At 34.3% G+C, this 21064-nt stretch overlaps 1 protein-coding gene across 2 annotated transcripts in view; it reads right to left on the reverse strand.

Moving 5' to 3' along the window:
- Positions 1-21064, reverse strand: part of gmds (GDP-mannose 4,6-dehydratase) — an 88975-nt gene that overhangs the window by 59964 nt on the left and 7947 nt on the right. For both annotated transcript variants that reach the window (XM_067382999.1, XM_067382998.1), the window contains 3 exons: positions 18301-18410; positions 1908-2100; positions 799-903 (listed from right to left, as the gene is read on the reverse strand). In XM_067382999.1, the coding sequence (XP_067239100.1) occupies positions 799-903; positions 1908-2100; positions 18301-18410 (408 nt within the window). The remainder of the gene's footprint in view (positions 1-798; positions 904-1907; positions 2101-18300; positions 18411-21064) is intronic.

Here is a 21064-nt window from a genome sequence, read left to right on the forward strand (position 1 = left end):
TCAGCTTTGCCATCACAGGAATAAATTACATTTTAAATGTTATAATTTTTTTTTAAATAAACCATAAAAATCTTATTGAAACCAAACTTTTGAACTGTAGTGTAGTTGAGAAGTTGAGAAGGGAAAGTTCACCTCAAAATGAAAATTCTTCAAAATCGTCACTTTGGAATGATAAGGTTCTATCTGACATTTTTGTCAAAATTGAGTTATTCCTTGACAACTTATTTACATTATTTGATTTTTTCGTACATATAGGGACTTTTTTTTTTAGAAAACAAAAGGAATGGAATGCAAAAACTTTGAAGCTCAATATCTCAAAACTGCTCAAAATGCAGATAGAACCTTATAATTTCAATGTGGCGAAATATCTTCTTTTGTGTACATTTGACATGAGGGTGAGTAAATGACAAAACTTTCATTTTTGGGTGAACCTTTAACATACTGAAAGCATTTATGAATTATAAATGCATTTGTGTGCAAGAATTACAGTTTAAACTCTAAAAGGAGGTTGAGTTGTTAAGACTGACCAACACTGACCAACAACAATCTGACAATATATTTTGATGAATGAGGTGATAAAAATAGGTCTAACACATAGCAGCGGCTGTTGGTTACTGCACATTTTTCAAAACCAAATGAAAATGAAACCGCATCAGGCCTACGTTTAACAGAAAGTTGCCCAGAAAGCAAAGTACTTTTAGTATCTCTGCACTAGAACAACCAAACATTCATTTTTTTTTTAAAAGCTATCTGCTGTATGTAGGCAGATCTTTTGTGTGGTGTGTCTTAAACTCTGACCTCTTCTAGGACTCTCATGATTGAACAAGATCCCATTCACAGCAAAGAGGTTATAGGCTTCCCTGAAGTTGACCACAATCCAGTATGCGTAGAGCTTAGCAGCACCTATGAAAAAATGAGAAATAAAAACAATGGAGAGATAGAGAGTTACAGCAATAAAACTTTCAAAGAAATGCCATCAATATCTCAGACACATGATGATTTTCAAAATTTTAAAATATAAATACACACTACAGTTGAAAAGTTTTGGGTCGGTAAGATTTTTTTATGTTTTTGAAGTAAGTTTCTTATGCTCAACAAGGATGCATTTTATTTCATGGAAAAAAAACAGTAAAAAGTTGTGAAATATTACAATTTCAAATAACTGTTTTCTATTTGAATATATTGTTAAATATAATTTATTCCTGTGATGGCAAAGCTGAATGTCCAGCAGTCATTACTCCAGTCTTCAGTGTCACATGATCCTTTAGAAATCATTTTAATAGGCTGATTTGTTGCTCAAGAAATATTTCTTATTATTATCATGTTTATTATTATTATTATTAAATTAAAAAAGTTGTGTGCTGCTTAATATTTTTGTGGAAACATTATAACATTATTACGGAAGAGGATTAGGGCCAAGCAATAATAATAAAAAAAAAACCATTGAGATTAAAGTTGTTAAATTTTGAGAAAAAAGTCGAAATAAAATGTTGAGAATAAACTCATTAAATTACGAGAAAAAAGTCGTTCGATTATGAGAACAAATTCGTTAAATTATGAGAAAAAAAGTCGTTTATTCTCAGCATTTTATCTCAACCTTTTTCTCGAAATTTAACGAGTTTATTCTCAACATTTTATTTCGAGTTTTTTCGAGTTTTTTCTCGAAATTTAGCAACTTTAATCTCGAGATGGTTTTATTTTTTTTTATTATTGCTTGGCCCTTATCCTCTTCTGTTCATTATAAATCTCTTTACTGTCACTTTTGTTCAATTTAATGTGTCATTACTGAACAAGTCTATTAATCTCTTAAAAAAAAAAAAAAAAAAAAACATCTTACTGACCCCAAACTTTTGAACATATATATACATACACATGCACATATATACAATGCATGTGTGTGTGCTGACCATAAGGGGATCGTGGGTAGAATGGTGTGGTCTCTTTTTGGGGAATTTCCTGTACTTTCCCATAGAGCTCACTGGTGGAGGCCTGGTAGAAGCGGACTGTGTCAGTTAAACCGCAGGTCTTCACTGCATCCAGCAGCCGTAGAGTACCCACCCCATCAACGTCTGCGGTGTACTCAGCCAGGTCAAAGGAGATCTGGCAAACACAAAGCGTTTATGCATAAGATCTAAATGCAAAAGTATACAAGTAAATGGATAAATTCAGTGCTGACATAACCCAATAACATAAGCCAAAAAGTTGCCAGAGTCAACATAAACATAATTTAAGGAAACATGAAAACAAGTAACCGTCTGGTAATAAAACTCGGCACAAAATCCTTGATCTCAAGTGTCTCTGTTTGCACAGAGTTGCATGGTCTGCTGTTAGTTGAAAACACACATAGCATCAAAGGGTTTGTCTTGTAGCTTGAGTAAATTGTGTCAAACAACTAAATGTTGTATATGAATAACTGCATTCGGTGCATACAACTTGCAAGCCATCAAAAGAACAACAACACGATAATATCTGATGATATTGCATTCTGTTTCTGATGATATTGCATTCTTTATCTAGGAAAACTAAGATTTGACTCAAAAAAATGTTTTTTCACAAATCAGTGATGGTTACTTGTCTCATGCAAGCAGGAAAGAAAACAAGCAGATGCCAAGATATCTGTAAAAAATGATTTTAATTTAGGCCTGTTTCTGACACAACTCCATAAGATTAATATAGCGCACCATACCAGTTTTGTACTTTTGCAATTTTACAATTGGAAACCCTAGTAATTGTATTTGCATGGAAGAAAATGAAAGAAAGTCATGGGATATGGAACAAGGGTAAGAGTTAACAAATAAATGTACATTTTTGGGTGAACTACTCCTTTAATAGTGCAAATAGTTTGGGGTGCTACATCATGCGACAGAATTATTACATGATGTGCGCTCTGCTCTAAGTTAACGAGTTCAGACATACTCGATTCCCAAACACGAGCGAGCCGGGGAATCCCTGACTGAAACTGAGATGTTAAAGATAGGGTGAAAAAGACAGACAGGGACTGAGCAAGAGAAAGAGAGGGAGAGACCAACTAATCTAACCTGTTCCTCAAATTTGACACACAGTTCTCAGAATTGCACCTACACGAATTTCCATTGAGACAAACCCTCTGCAACAGGCATGATTTGATTTAGTCTCGAAATACCCAAGTGTGCATCTGCAACCACACCTCAGCATGAAAACAAAAAGTGACTGACAGCTGATTATCGTGAGACTGAAACGATGTTTAAGTGTCTTCGCAACGCAAATTCGCATCACTTTCAAAATAATCCTTATAATGCGGCAATGGGTTGACTTTAGATGTGTTGCTTGGCGGTCGTCCAGTAGCTATCATTACCGTTGCTGAGATAATTAGCTTTAAGTTTTTTTGGACTGTGCAAACATGCTCTTAAATGTGAGCCAAAACATTCAATCATACCAGTTTGAACTAAGAGAGACATGTTTTTGTCAGGTACAAGTAGATTTATGTCTTCAGACTGCGCAGAGAGCTTACACGGCATCTTGCCACCCCGCAAGCAATTTTCATTTCTTGGGCATTGTTTTCTCCTAACAAACAGCCAAGACACGGATTTCAAATGTCACAAATATGCCAAAATAGTGCTATTAGAGGAACACCGATACCGTAATTTACTCGTTCCAGCTGTTTCTAGTAGCAGTAGCCATTGCGTTGATGCAAGAGAGCGTGCTGTGAACTCCAAATTGCTCCCTGTATGCATTTGTAGGCTAAGAAAAGACATGGAAATTACAGGGATTTTGTTGTTTATGCAAGTGCGGCCGCATTTTACGCGTTATCCGAAGTGAGCAGGAGACTTGTAGAAAATTGTGCTGCGAAAGCAATTTCTTCGTGTTTCCAAAGCAACTTGGAACTGTCAGGGGGGCAGAATTAATGTCTGACATCGGGAAAGTCCCCGTGCCCCAGGCGACTCGTGCACAAGCGAACACCCTTTCTCTTTTGGCTTTCTTAATAGAGCCCGACCCCCCCCACCATCGATACTACTCCTACACTCCTCACGGCTTCGGCACGTCAGGATTGGAATTCATCAGCTAATTAAATCTATGCTTGAGATGACACCAACTTCCCTCGCTCTTCTGCCTGCTCAACCAGACACGCTCACCTCATCACTCACTCGTTCCCTCAAACATAAACACACATGTAAACATGGCAACAGCCTGGATCATTATGGGCTGCGGTTGGGGTTGCCCCAGGCGCAAGTTGTCTGTAGCAATCGCAGAGCTAATACAAGCTTGAGTGTGCGAGAGCCGAGGGAGGGAGGGGAGAAACCATGACTGCGAATAATTAGGGAATCATTTAGCCTGTTACAGATGTCCTTAAACTGTCTCCATCCTTGTAAAAACAAAGCTCTATTTTTACCACATCTTATGTTTCCAGAAGACAGCGCTTCAACCATTTTTGTCTCATATAGCCCCACAGCTCCATCAGTAGGGCTCAAGTACCCCCTTCATTGACACCATACAAGAGATTTTTATTTTATTTAGTCATTTTGAATTAACTTAAAAAACAAAATTAACAAGTTAAATTCATTTAAAACTAGAGATGCATCTTTTTTTCTCTATTTTCTAATTTATTTAAAAAAGAAAAAAGCATCACATTACTTTATGTTAATAAAATAAATTCAAATTAAAACAAAACAAGATAAAATAAATAAATTAAATTAAAACTGATTTTAAAAAGTAATGTATTCAATAAAAAAAAATATATTTTAAAGGGTTAGTTCACCCAAAAATGAAAATTCTGTCATTAATTACTCATCCTCATGTCGTTCCACACCCGTAAGACCTTCATTCATCTTCGGAACACAAATTAAGATATTTTTGATAAAATCCAATGGCTCAGCGAGGCCTCCATTGACAGCAAGTTAATTAACACTTTCAAACGCCCAGAAAGGCGTTCATGTGCCTGAGCGGTTTAACCTTAATGTTCACAAAGTGACAAGAATACTTTTTGTGTGCCAAAAAAACAAAATAACGACTTTATTCATCAATTCTAGCGACAGGCGATTTCAAAACACTGCTTCATGAAGCTTCGAAGCTTTACGAATCTTTTGTTTCGAATCAGTGGTTCGGAGCGTGAATCAAACTGCCAAAGTCACGCGAACCATTGAAATTTCGAAACACTTATGATGTTACGAAGCCTCGTTTACTGAAATCATGTGACTTTCACACTCCAAACCACTGATTCGAAACAAGAGATTTGTAAAGCTTCAAAGCTTCATGAAGCAGTGTTTTAAAATTGCCCATCATCACTGTTGAATAAAGTCGTTATTTTATTTTTTTAGGTGCACAAAAAGTATTCTCGTCACTTCATAACATTAAGGTTGAACCACTGTAGTCACATGAACTGTTTTAAATGTGTCTTTAGTAGCTTTCTGGGCATTTTAATGTGTAATTTAACCCTTTAAATGTTTTTTATTTATTCATTTAATAATAAATAAATGAATATACTTACTAAAACTAAAAACTAAATAAAACAAGTGCCTGACCTTACTGCTAGTGTCTTGTTTGATTTCAAAAGCATGGCCAAAAAACAAAAAAAAAAAAAAACACATGAATTTATTCTGGGAAGGCCTTCAATCAGATGTTAAAGCAAATCTGTGGGATTTGTCCCATTCGGACAGAAGAGCATCAGTGAGGTCAGACACTGACATTGGGTGATTGGGATCTGGCTTACAGTTGGCATTCAAATTCACCCCAAAAGGTGTTCAGGTCTGGGCTCTGTGCAAACACTTCTGAAGTGACGAGTATAGTGCAGTCCACATAATCCGACCACACGTTTTTCATCATGCGATTTCATTTGCTTGAGAACAGCACAGACACACAAGGTTCTGTTCAGCTCCTGACAGTTGACAGTTAACCTTGTGCTGACAGCAACCAACAACTACCACATGTGAGTGGTCTCTGAATGAACCAACTCTCTGACACACACACAGCACATGTGTCATCGCAGTTGACAGGTGCTGTCATTTAGGAGCTCAAAAGAATGAGGTGAGCAATTGTGTGTGCTTATATGTACGTCAAGCAGCCTATACTAAACAATGATGAAACTGACAATGTACAAACTGATATGCCAAGATCTGCATCGCTGAGCATTCACCTCAGTTTTGTTGCGTTAAAAGCACTGAGCAGTGCAGAATGCGCTTTAGATTAACACAAAAACACCACAATATCAAATATGAGTGCTTGACCTGCATATTTTGAGAGACGATGATGAATGCTTCCAAGCTATAAATAGCTGTAATTATGGTGTCTAGTAGGTTATTCTGCAGACCAAATCCATTTCCATATCATTTTTTTTTGGGGTGTTGTCATCATATGCCATCCACTAACCTGTCTGAAATAATCCAACTCAATCTCAGACTGACTGTTACTTGTCCAATCGGTCACCCTTCTTACTCGCTTGTTTTTATGACTTGCTGATGCAAACATTTTGTTCTCTGCGTTATACTGAAGACTGCAAATTCTGATTTAAATATGCCATAATGTTGTCTAGCTGGCTAACATGACAATACAATACAATATAACAAAATATAGTAAACTAAAATAAAATATGTATACAAATTTATAAATAATATTTTATAAGAATAAAAATATACTACAAATTTAAAGGGTTAGTTCAGCCAAAAATGAAACTTCTGTCACAATTCTCTCCCTCATGTTGTTTCAAACCTGTAGGACTTCCTATGGAACACAAATGAAATCTGATATTTTAAAATAAGTTATTTTAAATGAAATCTGAGACTTTTTTCCTTTAAATGACAGTCTAGTCTACACAACTACCATTTTGTTGCTTCAAAAAGGTTCATAAAAGATATTGTAAAACTAATCCATATGAAATCGAGTGGTTTAGTTCAAATTTTCAGAAGAGACACAATCGCTTTATATGGCGATCAAATTTAATTTAAGCTTTTATTCACATTAAAAATTTACATGTGAGAACTAATGAGGTTCATTTTTGTGCGTTAACCAGAAACCAATGAGGTTTGTTCTCGTATGCCAATCAAGTACAGTTGAGCTTCTGTTTATGTTCGCTGATCTGTGTTTATATGTGAATAAAAGCCTGAATTTAATCTGTTCATCATATAAAGCAATCGTGTCGCTTCATAAAATTTGAACTAAACTGCTCAATTAGTCTCTTTATGAACTTTTTGAAACGGCAAAGTGGTAGTTACGTAGCTACGTATGTACATCAGTGGAGGGACAGAAATGTCTCAGATTTCATTAAAATATCTTCATTTGTGTTCTGAAGATGAACAAAAGTCTTACGGGTTTGGAACAACATGAGGGTGAGTAAATGATGACAGAATTTCATTTTTGGGTGAACTACCCCTTTCAATTCATCAGACATACATAATATATGTCTCTAAAAGTAAAATGAATAACTTTTTCTGTTTTGAGGCCTGTAAAAATATTGTCAGGGCAGTACAAATTTAAGCTGCTGGCCTGACTGAGGAAAAAAAAAAAATTGTTGCCCTTATTGTTGATCCCTGCTTGTATATCTCGAACTTACAGAGTACAGATCTAAAGGTCATGCAGACAAGTGGCACCAGAGAGAGTGCAATAATTTGCACATCTTAATTAGAGAGGTTTCTGGAGCGTTTAGAGATTTTTTCCACCAATCTGCATGAAATAAAAGATGTAAAATGCAAACGTTCTCTGTATAACGTGATAACTGGTGGCTTATGTTTTTGAATTTAAGCTCTTCTCTTGCATCCTACTTTACATTCATCATAATCTTAAATGTCATTAATCATTTTTAGAGTTTACTTTGGAATCACACACTATGATACTAATCTGCAGCTAAATATTTCCTGATCCTAGTCTTCCAGTCACTTGAGCCAACATCTCTGGTAATGCTATGATCCAAACTATCATTCTTTATTTTTATTCTTTCATCCCTTACTTCTGTTCAACATCTTTACCTGATGTAATGGCAATAATAATAATAAATAATAATATACATAATCAACGCAAGTATGTAATAAATGCTTCTCTTGACAAATGTTAACTCCTTTAGGGCAGGGCATGAGACAGGAATGTGTCCGTTTACACCGCACAAAGGATGAATTGTTCATTGCAATACCTGCTTTTATTCTGTAAACGGCTATTTTCCACCTCTCAATCAAGCGTAGAGTGCTTGTGCCAGTGAATTCACAAAGACTGGCATATTTTTCAGATGTACCATGAAGTGTCAATCAGACTCCTTCCAAAATTTTTAATGAGCCGATGTTGATAAGTCAAGCCATCTTAACTCATTTTCTTGGACTACACTTTCTGTGTACTATATGACCGATCTTCCTCTCGTTTCTTTTGCCTAATGTGAAACGGTCAAAGCTTATGTGAGACTAGAGGTATCAAAACTGTTTTTGTTTTTTCACAAGTATAATGCTGTTTTAATCTCCAGATAAATGGTGTCACTGCTTGATGTGCTTTATGTATGCCAAAGATGTCATTTGTTGGGTCACCTCTTCAAAATTGAGTGATTCATACCCAAATAAGAGCTTCGACACAATTGTGTTGCGTTTGTTGCCATTCACAAACTATGTGAAGCGTCATGCTATAACTGGCCAACGCAATATGCACAATTATTAATATAATATAATATAATATAATATAATATAATATAATATAATATATATATATATATATATATATATATATATATATATATATATATATATATATATATATATATATATAATTTTTAAGTCATGGTTCAGTACAGCAGGTGGGGAGAAAACTAAACATAAAATTTCTTTTTTATTATTAAACAGTGGTTTACTGAAAAAATTGTGTTTTTGTCTTTAAATGTATTAAATTAAATTATAACTAAAAGTTTCATAAGCATAAAAAAAATTATTATATATATATATATATATATATATAATATATATATATATATATATATATATATATTTATATAATATATATATATATATATAATATATATATATTTGCTAATGCTATAAACTATACAGGGAGCCCTTCCTTGCACATTATGCTACTATAATATTAAAAGTTAACAAGTAAGCCCAAACTATTAGCCTAAATTCAATAGCTTTTTATTTTTAGATATAATAATCAACACTCAAATAACAAATTGTATGCAAACATGTAAGCTGCACATAAGGCAGTTTTTGCATTTACTTCTAAATCTAATTATAAAATTAGGTTTTACTCCAATTTGTTGTTGAAATATAATAATTTATATACAGTGGCTGTCATTTTTAAGACATCACTAACAGGTTAAGTAAAATATAATGAATATATGGGCTAATGCAGTGCATATATTAAGCGAAAGAGTTCATTTCTCTGGTGAACTAACAAGCTGTGGACACTGAATCGCTTTTCTGAGGTAAATGCTATGTGACAAATTGTTTACAAGCTTTTTTATTGACTTTCCGCCATTGAAACATTAAATAAGCGATAACACGAGATGTTATACGTTTCAGTAAGTTGTACTGTATCTTTCAACATACCTTCAGATGTTCATTCATGTTTATTCTGTAACTAGTAGGCTATTAAAGAGGAACAGATGATTGCGTTCACTTGTGTTCCACGCTCGCGTTCCAGGTTGAAATGAGGCGCCCGTACAGTGATCTGTTAATAGGAGACCTCAATGTTACAATGTAATACATTCGCGTGCACCGAACCAAAAGCCCTGTACCGAAACGGTTCGGTACGAATACGTTTACCGTTACACCCCTAGATTATAATGATTAGTCTACTAAGTAGCAAATACAGAAAAAAAGAATTACATATCATGTGTCTTTTCTACTGCTCCCAGTGTCTGAATAAGCATGTTATACAAAATATCTACCAAACAAACGTGCATAAAAAGCATGTGCATTCCAACACTTAAAAGAGTGACAGAAATGGCAGTGCAAAGATTTTTATCTCTCATAATTAATCACTAGTTTCATAGGTGCTGTCATTTAGATAAATCAAAATCATGTTTTTAACATGATGTAACACCACTGAATAAAGGCCTGTTTGTTGGCAATGACGTCAGCCTTTGCAGGTGAAAAGAGTGGAATGATTTACACAAGCAATTAACTGAGTGTGTCTGTGTGAAAGCGAGAGCGCTTGCGTCCTCTAGATACCCAATTAGGAAACAAGGAAACTTAGGTGTTACACAAAGACTCCTACATTACAACTGCGACCTTATTTAAAAAATGCTGCCGTCATTAGCGGAAATAAATCCTGAGCTACAGTTCACCAAATCAGAATTATTTTTCAGCGTGTCACTCAAGCATTATCCTCGGCTTTTCCCGCATCACATCTGTCTATAAACATGTATGCAATGCTAAAGTCTTCCATAGACAACATTTACATTACACATCAAACACATTTACAAGTGAACAAAAAAAAAAAAAAAAAATGATACAAACTGCAACGTTCCAGTCCAACACCTGTATATAAGCTACCGCTCTGCACTAATCCAAACACAAACACAAAGCTTATGCCAATCACACCCTACCTAACACTGTGAGCAAACAGATTCTGCTGGTGCTATAAGAGAGATATCTGTGCTGACACAAAAACACATTCAAAACAAGATTTTCGGAGTCAAAACGTTTGCCGTTGATGGAGAGTTCAACTCGGAACAATACAAGCCCAAATACCACAGATGTTATTTTGTGTTCTAAGTTTCTTAATTAAATCAGAACAACTTTAACATTAAAGAAAAAGTAAAAATGTGATTCGGAAAGAATTAAATTAAGCATCAAGTTCCTCTAATCAAATAGGGTACATTCGTTTATGATTTACTTCCCTCAAAATCTCAGCCAAAGAAAAAGTGCCACTTCAACTCAGTATCGTGTGATCTAAGTTTGATGTGGTCGAACGTGACTAATTGTAGTGTGCTATCCCACAAGGCAGCTCCATTTGTGGTTATTTGATAATAACCGCAAGGTTTAAACTTGTACAAACATCAAAATGTAAAGCACACTATGCTCTTTTTGTAGTAAAGCCACGGCTGCACGCTGTCGTTGAGTCGACATTATGGCTTACGACACTCCTTTAACATCCTGACATGACAGTCAGAACAGTTTGTATTCACATGTAAATAAAAGCCTTTATCTCTCCATTGTGTTAGCGCACACAGACCTCCTGAAGCTGGTATATCCCACCTGAATAATTCAGTGTTATTTTATTGTTATTTTACACTGTTAAGTATTGTCTAACAGGTGTTGCCCTGTAGGTTTTCCATTTTAATATTATAAATTAATTATTAGATTTGATAGATTTTGTATTATTATTGGATATTATTCAGACACATAACAATACAATGTTATTTTATACACATAATTTTAACAGAATCATTAGTACTACTCCGTTTAAAGAGAAGTACACTACTGTTCAGAAGTTTGGAGGCAGTAAGATATTTTATGCTTGTGAAATAAGTCACTTGTGCTTACCAAGGCTGCATTTATTTGATCAAAAATACAATAACCAAAAGTAATATTATTACAATTTCTATTTTAATATATGTTAAAACATAATTTATTCATGTGACGGTAAAGCTAAAATTTTAGCAGCCATTACTCCAGTCTTCAGTATCACATGATCCTTCAGAAATCATTTTAATGTGCTGATTTAGTACTGTATTTAGTATGTATTATATTAATGTTGCAAACAGTTGTGCTGCTTAATTATATTTTTGATGAATAGAAAGTTTAAAAGAACAGCATTTATTTAAAATAGATTATATAGAATAGAATTATAATTGTTTTTATTGTTTTTTTTGTTGTTGTTGTCACTTTTGATCAATTTAATCAAAAGTGAATGAAAGTATTAATAAAAAATAAACAACATTTTTTACTGACCCCACACTTTTGAATGGTAGTGTATATTTGTCCCTTGAATATAGCAAGTAAATTAAATACAATTTATAGTAGTAATAATAATGTTAATAATGAAAATAACACAATAACTTTTACTTAACAATTATATAAACACTGTATGTTTGTAGTACTGTACACTGTCACTCTAAAAAATGCTGGGTTAAAAACAACCCAAGTTGGGTTGAAAATGGACAAACCCAGCGGTTGGGTTAAATGTTTGCCCAACCTGCTGGGTAGTTTTATTTAAACCAACTATTATTTAAAAATTGCTATATGGCTAGCTTTAAAATGAACCCAAAATAATTGGGAAATTAAAACCCAGATGCAATTAGAGACAACAATAATATACAAAAGGTGAATGTTTATTAATAAGCTTTAAGATTTTATTAATATAAATTTAATAGTTTAATAGTTTATTAATGTAAATTTATTAATAAGCAATTTAATAAATGTTTATTGTTTAATAATTGTTCATTGAACATTAGTAAATGTTCATTTCCAACATTTGGGTTAATTTTATTTAAGCAATACAGTAATTTTTAAACAATAGTTGAGTTAAATAAAACTACCCAGCAGGTTGGGCAAACATTTAACCCTACCGCTGGGTTAAAACAACCCAATTGCTGGGTTAAAACAACCCAATTGCTGGGTTTGTCCATTTTCAACCTAACTTGGGTTGTTTTTAACCAAGATTTTTTTAGAGTGATACATATATGCATATGAAAAAAATACTTATATATATATATATATATATATATATATATATATACACACTTTTTTTTTACATAAATTATTAGAACATCAAATTAAAGATCAATTAACTGGACTAAAGAATGAATAGTTCGTCAAACTACTACTACAAAAAAAAAAAAAAAAAAAAAATCAACAATCATGTCCACCTTAATCAGTCATACTAACAGAGAGCAAACATTTTGCTGTGCAACATTAGACCTGAATACCCCATGACCATTTTACTTCAATCACAGCTCATTACAGTCTTTACGCTTGTTGTCTTTCTGTCATATATCCTTTAGATTTATTTGACTAACTCAAACAGAGCTATAAATGCTCACAGACAAAGAGAGAGAGTGGAAGGAATAAAAAGACACATCACTTTCATCCTGAAACATTCCTGTAAGAATAAACGAATAACCTACAAAAACCGCCAAGCGGTACTCTCAAATAAAATAGCACTTTGCTGACCCCTGTGTGTAATAACTGGAAACCGAGCAAGTGTGTGTATGTGTTTTCTCTGCCACTCTTTTTGCCATATCCAAACAAAGTGCGGTGAGTAAAAAATGTAAACTACAATCAGAGAGTAGCAATGATCTACCACTTCATTACAGCGGGCACTGATTGAAACGCCTATCTTTAATGAACATTCCCAGCTAACACACACATTTATAAGTTAACAAGCCTAAACTGATGGTATAATTAAATCAAGCTTGTTTATTTTTCCACATAGCAATCCTGATTGCGGTTGTCGCAGTATGACAGCAATCTTTAAATATGAACTACTCTCCCTCAGTCTTATGTCTGTGCTTAAAGTACTTTTTATTCTCTTTGTTGAAGAGCCACAGCTGTACTAAAGCTCCATTGTGACATTGAGCATCCTGCTGTTATCTGTCATCACAGCAGATGATCCTCCTGATGGGACACCCAGAACACCTCCCAATTATTAGAATGGATGCCTGTCTGTTGGCCAATGTTTCTCAGTGAGTTTCCATCTGAATTATTTAGTTCCATATTACGGCAGCTGCTGTATTTAACTGTACGTTTTCAGTGTGAGCCTGCAGGTGCTGTCTGGATCTTTCCATCCTTACAAACCAACCATTAAGGCTCATAAATCATTTTAGACAAACAGTGACTCTAAAAAGTATTTGAACAGTTAAGCCATACTTATAAATGCATGAATGTCTTTGAATTATAGAACAAAATATCAAAATATCAGTAGCATTTATTTAAAAAAACAACACAAATGCACTTTTCAAGTAAAACATTTCACAAACGTTACTTTGCTAGTACACCTGTGTGAATTTAAGGGGAACTGACTTCATGAATCCACCAAAAAAAGACTCAAAAAAGCGGCCTTATTTCTAAGAAAGGCATCATTTGTTCACAGTTGTGGGTTGGGATTATATTTTGTATCAAATACAGTGACATTCAGACATTTTTCAAGTGATTTGAGTGTCCAAAAGTATCCAAATACTTTTGAGGCCACTATTTATCAAACACAAAGGTTAAATAATGTGAAGGCTTTAGCAGGAAAAGGTTTTTGCTTTAGGGCAGTTCACGCAGAACATGTTTTGCAAGACAGGAAAGTGGAGTGTTTTTTTAAAACTTGAACTTATTGAACTTGAGCCACACATTTTTAGAACGCTGTGTCAGGTGCAAGACGCTGCAAAAAAGTGCAACAGTCAAAAATGTCCGTCTAGTGCATGTTTACATATAAAGTATTTAGACACTGATATTGATACCAAGCTCATGTACTTGTACTCATACACATAAAAATGCCTCCGATATCAAAGACCGATACCTCACGTGACGTAACTGACAAAACTTTCCGTGCACAGAGACGGCGGCAGCAGCAGAAACAATGTCAGCATCAGGGGTGTGGAAATACTTCGAAATTAATGACGACAAACCACACACTGCATGCAAATCACGCCGAACGACACAGACCGCACTGAACGCACTCTCTCTCTCTCTTTTTCTTGCACATGATCACAGCTCTCTTGCACCTGAATGGTCAAATGCACAAATAGTTGTCAAAATGTCCATTGAGTGGAGTATCTCACATACATACATACATATATACATACATATATACATTATATATATTATATTATATTATATTATATTATATTATATTATATTATATTATATTATATTATATTATATTATATTATATTATATTATATTAGTGAAATGAAATTTCTCATATCATGGACATATTGCCCACTCGTCCCATATTCCACCATGACAAATATGGTCACTCTAGGTTGTGTTATATTAGTTCACAGTGTTACGTTAAACATTTGTTTTGTAGCCTAATATTTGTATAGCACTTTTTGAAAGGGAGGTTAAAAAGACTTGATGTTTGTTTTTGTTTTGGTTTTTATTATGACTTTAATTATGCCCTTTGAAGGTTATTGGACACTGAAATTTATTAATTTAATTTTATTAATATAAATTTAAGTTTGTGAAAAAGCACATAAAAATTATTACTTTTTTCATTGGAGTAATAATAAAGAAGCTGTCCTACTGTACATACATTAGTCTCACTGTGTTGTGCTTGGAAAACTGCCACATCAACAAAAAATATATATATATAATAAATAAAATTAATAAATGTACAGGCATCGGTATCCGCAAGTACCAGAAAAAAAATATATAGGTACTTGTACTCAGTCCTGAAAAAAATGGTATCGGTGCATCCCTAAGAATAGTAATGGTAATGGAAAAGCAGCGCAGTGTAATGCAAAAAAGCATTCTGTGTAGTTCGTTTATGATTGAGCTTGACAACATGAAATCAAAATTGACCCTATTCACTTTCTTAATAAATGTAATGGTCTTACTGTGGATGATTTCATCATACATGTTATTCTATAAAAGTTACTAACATCTCTCATCAGCATATGTTGCCCGGCCAAAAAAAATTCGCTGTTTGGATTTTAATAGGCAAATATTTAAGAGTCTATGGATGTATCATTATTACAGTGATTGTTATGTTTCTATCATGTTTTACCTTTGGCAACGGTTCTTTTAACACTAAAAGATTGAGTGTGTAGCTTTTCATTTCTTAAACAACCATGTATTTAGATGTATCAAGGCCATATTCCAAGATGATAATGTCAAGATTCATCAGGCTCAAAATGTGAAAGAATTGTTGGGAGGGAACATGAAGAATCATTTTCACACATGAATTGTCACTGACCTTAAAGGTGCCCTAGAATTGAAAATTGAATTTATCTTGGCATAGTTGAATAACAAGAGTTCAGTACATGGAATTGACATACAGTGTGTCTCAAACTCCATTGTTTCCTCCTTCTTATATAAATCTCATTTGTTTAAAAGATCTCCGAAGAACAGGCGAATCTCAATATAACACTGACTGTTACGTAAAAGTCGGGATCATTAATATGTACGCCCCCAATATTTGCATATGCCAGCTCATGTTCAAGCATTAGACAAGGGCAGGACGTTTTGATGTACACAGCTGAATCATCAGACTAGGTAAGCAAGCAAGAACAACAGCGAAAAATGGCAGATGGAGCAATAATAACTGACATGATCCATGATATTTTTAGTGATATTTGTAAACTGTCTTTCTAAATGTTTCATTAGCATGTTGATAATGTACTGTTAATTTCTTACTGTATTCACGGAGACAAGACTGTCGTTATTTTCATTTTTTAAACACTTGCAGTCTGTATAATTCATAAACACAATAAATCTCTCCAACAGTGTGTGTTAGCTTTAGCCACGGAGCACTATCAAACTTATTCAGAATCAAATGTAAACATCCAAATAAATACCATACTTACGTGACATGTTGCAAGATGAACACTTTGTAAAGATCCATTTTGAGGGTTATATTAGCTGTGTGAACTTTGTAAATGCACTGTATTATAGTCGAGAGCTCCAGGGGTGGGGAGCACGAGAATTTAAAGGGGCCGCAGCCAGAATCGGCACATATTTAATGATGCCCCAAAATAGGCAGTTAAAAAAATGAATAAAAAAAAAATAAATCTATTTTGAGCTGAAATTTCACAGACACATTCAGGGGACACCTTAGACTTATATTACATCTTTTGAAAACACGTTCTACGGCACCTTTAACCTCGGTGTAAGTTCTTGGGATGTGCTGGAGGAGACTTTAGAGAGTGCTCACCTCTTGCATTGTCAATATAAGATCTTGACCAAAAAATGATGCACCTCTCAAAGGAAATAAGTGTTGTGATGTTATTTCCATTGAGAGGTGCATCAGTTTTTGGTCAAGATCTTGTATTGACAATGCAAGAGGTGAGCACTCTGTAAAGTCTACTCCAGCACATCCCAAAGACTTTCAATGAGGTTAAGGTTTGGACTCAGAGGTGCCAATTCATGTGTGAAAATGATTATTCATGCTCTCTGAACCATTCTTTCACAATTTCAACCCTGATGAATCTTGACATTGTGATCCTGGAATATGGCCATGATGCGTCTTCCTACATGGTTGTTTAAGAAATGAAAAGCTACACACTCCATCTTTAAGGGTTAAAAGAACCATTGCCATGCTAGAAACATAATAATCACTTTAATAATGACCCATTTATAGATTCTTAAGTAATTGCCTATTAAAATCCAAACAGCAACTTTTTTTTTGGCTGGGGCAGTGTATAATAACTTTGTTATTTACCAAAATTGCTTTGTTTTGCTAGTGTAACAAATGCAGTATAAGTGGGATAAAATAATGTTAACCTATAATATTATCGCCTGTCCGTAACATCCCAATCAAATCCTGACAGAAGTCCTAACATTATTTCCAAGAATATTCTGTTACACCTGGAAATACACCACATTCCACATTATGGAAGATAAATGCTTGCAAAAGAAGTTTTATGTCTTTCAAAGAATAGGTTATCCAATTAAATCCACATGAAATATTAAATATTATCAATTTGTTTTGGGATAAACAAATCTTTTAATTCCTGGTCAGTATGATCCTTTTTTATAGCATTTCAGAAATTTTCTTTGTCTGGTTGAAACAAAATAAGCTACAGAAAAAACATGACACTGTTATTTCTCTGTAATATTTCAGAAATTTTCTTTGTCTGGTTGAAACAAAATAAGCTACAGAAAAAACATGACACTGTTATTTCTCTGTAATACCAGTTGAACACATTTAGCTGTTTTTTTTCCTGTGACTGAACATCAGAGCATCATTAGTATCTGAATGAAACAATGTCAAAATTAATGTTTCATTCATATCCCTCCGCATTGTCTTGTCTCATTCTGCTTTTGATCTTCTTATTTAGTCATCTTCCTCTCTCCCCTCCTCTCCCTCACTTTAACTGCCGGTTGTGCTTATTTCCCATAAATTACCCTGTGGAGCACCCACACAGAAGTTCACACACACCATCTGATGGCCAACTCTCTGACTAACATCCCCCTGACCTCATCCCAGATGACTAGACATTAGGGGTGTGGGTTAAAGAACAGAGAGTGAAAGAAAGTCTTCTGTATTTAGTTAAGACCATTTTCCTTTCCAAAGTATAACTTGGATGGGGTCATTTGTTCACCTCACAGACACCGAGAAGAAACCAAAGTCATTATGAAACAGTTTGCATGTGTGAGTGTGTGTGTATGTGTGCGTGAGTCTGTTCAGGAGAGTTTGAGAGTCGACAGACAAAGAGGATCTGTGTGGTTGAGAAATACAGAGAGAATGAGGGTGTTTTACCTTGACGTGACTCTGTGCTCCCAGGTTGTATATTTCTGTGGGTTTGACTTCATTGATAATTTTCACCAAGCATGTGCTATCAGTCAAGTCCCCATAGTGCAACTTCATGTCTATGATGGACAGAATAAAATACTTTTTATTTTCACATAAAGCAATCTGATATAGCTTTCCTGCCTAGTGGAAAGAAAAAGAGTTTTATCCTCCACATCTGCTCAAGTTTAAAGATTGTCACCTTAGCGAAAACTACCAGACCCAATAAAAAGAGATCAGCACCATGTCTAAAATGTTCATAAAAGTATTTTTCCTGGGGAAAAAAAAATAAAATGTATATAGCTGCCCATCACCGGACCAACTGGAGAGAAATAAACAGAGTCTGTCTCTGGATTTGTGTGTACAACTTTGAATTTCATTCTATTAAAAAGGCACAATATTTAAGATTTTTGGATTAAAATATCCAACAACCACTAGAACAATGTTATATATTTTGTTGACCTGTGTCCTTACATTATCCCAAATGTTTCCAACAATGTTTAAAATCCAGAGAAATCAGCTATTTTAACCAGTGTAATGGTTAAAATAGTGTCATTGTGTCGCCTGTCAATGACGTCATATCCATGTTACTCCTGATTTCCGTAGATAACATGGAAACACCAAAGAAGCTTTAATATATTATGCGTTTTATTAGACAGGTGAGCAACTGTTTGGATTCATTTATCAACAGAAAACGAATCACTGTTATATAGCTCAACACGGTTAGTCTTATTATTTGAATCTCTTGTTTTCTTGATTGTAAATGCCTCAGAGACAATGCTATTTTGTCAAGTGGCTAACATAGCCACAGTAACAGTAATACAGCATTTTATCCATCATATACTATTGAATTGCATCTACCTTACTGCAGTGTGCAGTGTCGAATACCAGCCACAGAGCGAACGCACAGAGTAACGTTAATATAACTTTCAACAAACAGCGCTATGTTTCCCCACAATTTTAATTTGTCAGATAAAGTGACCTGTATGAGTAATAATTCAGCACTCATGGCTATTTCATTAGAATGAAATAAAAAAAATGTTAAGGGAAGAAGGAGGCGGACATTACTTTAATCGCACCTTTATTCGTAACTTTAAAAAAAAAACAAAAGGAACGGCAGCGTCCAACTGTGGTATATAAGCATAATAAAAAGAGCAATGTAAAATTTCCCAGGCTCTCGGCCCCACCCTGCTGCATACCACAGTAACATTTAATAAAACTTTAACACATTAGCTTATCCATGAACACAATTTCTGCCAGAGGCATGTCGGATTGCTTTCCATTGGCTGGTTGTGTGGAGGTGAAGATGACAACTCTCATGATTCCACGCTCATTCACGGCACGTCATCAAGCTATGCCTTTGTTTTGAAAAAGCGACCTCTAGTGGTGAAAATTACATATTGTGCCTTTAAAGGGATAGTTCACCCAAAAATGAAAATTTGATGTTTATCTGCTTACCCCCAGTGCATCCAAGATGTAGATGACTTTTTTTCTTCAGTCGAACGCAAATTATGATTTTTAACTGCAACCGCTGCCGTCTGTCAGTCAAATAATAGCAGTAGATGGGAACTTCAACTATAACAGTAAATAAAACTTGCTTAGACAAATCAAAATTAAAACCTGCGGCTCGTGACGACACATTAATGTCCTAAGACACGAAACGATCGGTTTGTGCGAGAAACCGAACAGTATTTATATAATTTGCGTTTGACTGAAGAAAAAAGTCCTCTACATCTTGGATGCACTGGGGGTAAGCAGATAAACATCAAATTTTCATTTTTGGGTGAACTATCCCTTTAATTCTGCTTTCTTTTTACCTTTCAAAACCAGATACAGACTAAAGATCTATTTAGATGACAATTGTTTACCTAGTCAGTGACTTTATTACCATTTGAACAGCATACAGTCATTTGGTACTTCAATTCCCACCCAAATCATCTTCTACTGTATGAATTTATATGGATTATTTGGGCCCAAAATCATTTTTACCATTGGCTGTTATTTGATACTTTCTTTAAATGAGCATTTTGGTATTTGCCATAAAGAAAGCTTGTTTAAGAAAACTAACTATGGCCATGCAGACAAATGCATGAGCTGTCTAAATTATCTTTATTGTACGTAAATGTTTTGGTGTTTTGTGGCTGTAAGCAGGTACTGCATTTTGTCTTCAAAAGACAATTATTACAATTATTATCTGGCATTTTTCATAAATCGCCATCATTTTGGGGAGTAGAAAACTGTTGACACTCCCACTCTTGTTTGTGCGGAACGGGATTAAGCACTTAAAAGAAGAGTGACAACCATATTTAGCTGCATTTTGCAAGTGTCATTGCCTATATGAATAAAAATAAAAAACTTCTTTGTCTCCCCGTGATTAACCGCACTCCAAATGCATGGTTTTTATCATGGAGGAGCTGTGCCAATGTTTATTAATATGTGTTAATGTTAATTTCAACATTTACTAATACATTATTAAAATCTTGTTAACATTAGTTAATGCACTGTGAACTAACATGAACAAACAATGAACTGCTGTATTTTCATTAACTAACAATAACGAAGATTAGTAAATGCAGAAACAAATGTATTGCTCATGGCTAGTTCATGTTAGTTTATACATTAACTAATGTTTAACCAATGAACCTTATTGTAAAAGTGTTACCGAACTCTTAGACTAAAAAATTAAATTATAAATACTGAATGAACAACTTACAACACTTAGAAGATCCAATAC

This window comes from Chanodichthys erythropterus, chromosome 4, assembly GCF_024489055.1.
Source record: "Chanodichthys erythropterus isolate Z2021 chromosome 4, ASM2448905v1, whole genome shotgun sequence".
Lineage (NCBI taxonomy): Eukaryota > Metazoa > Chordata > Actinopteri > Cypriniformes > Xenocyprididae > Chanodichthys > Chanodichthys erythropterus.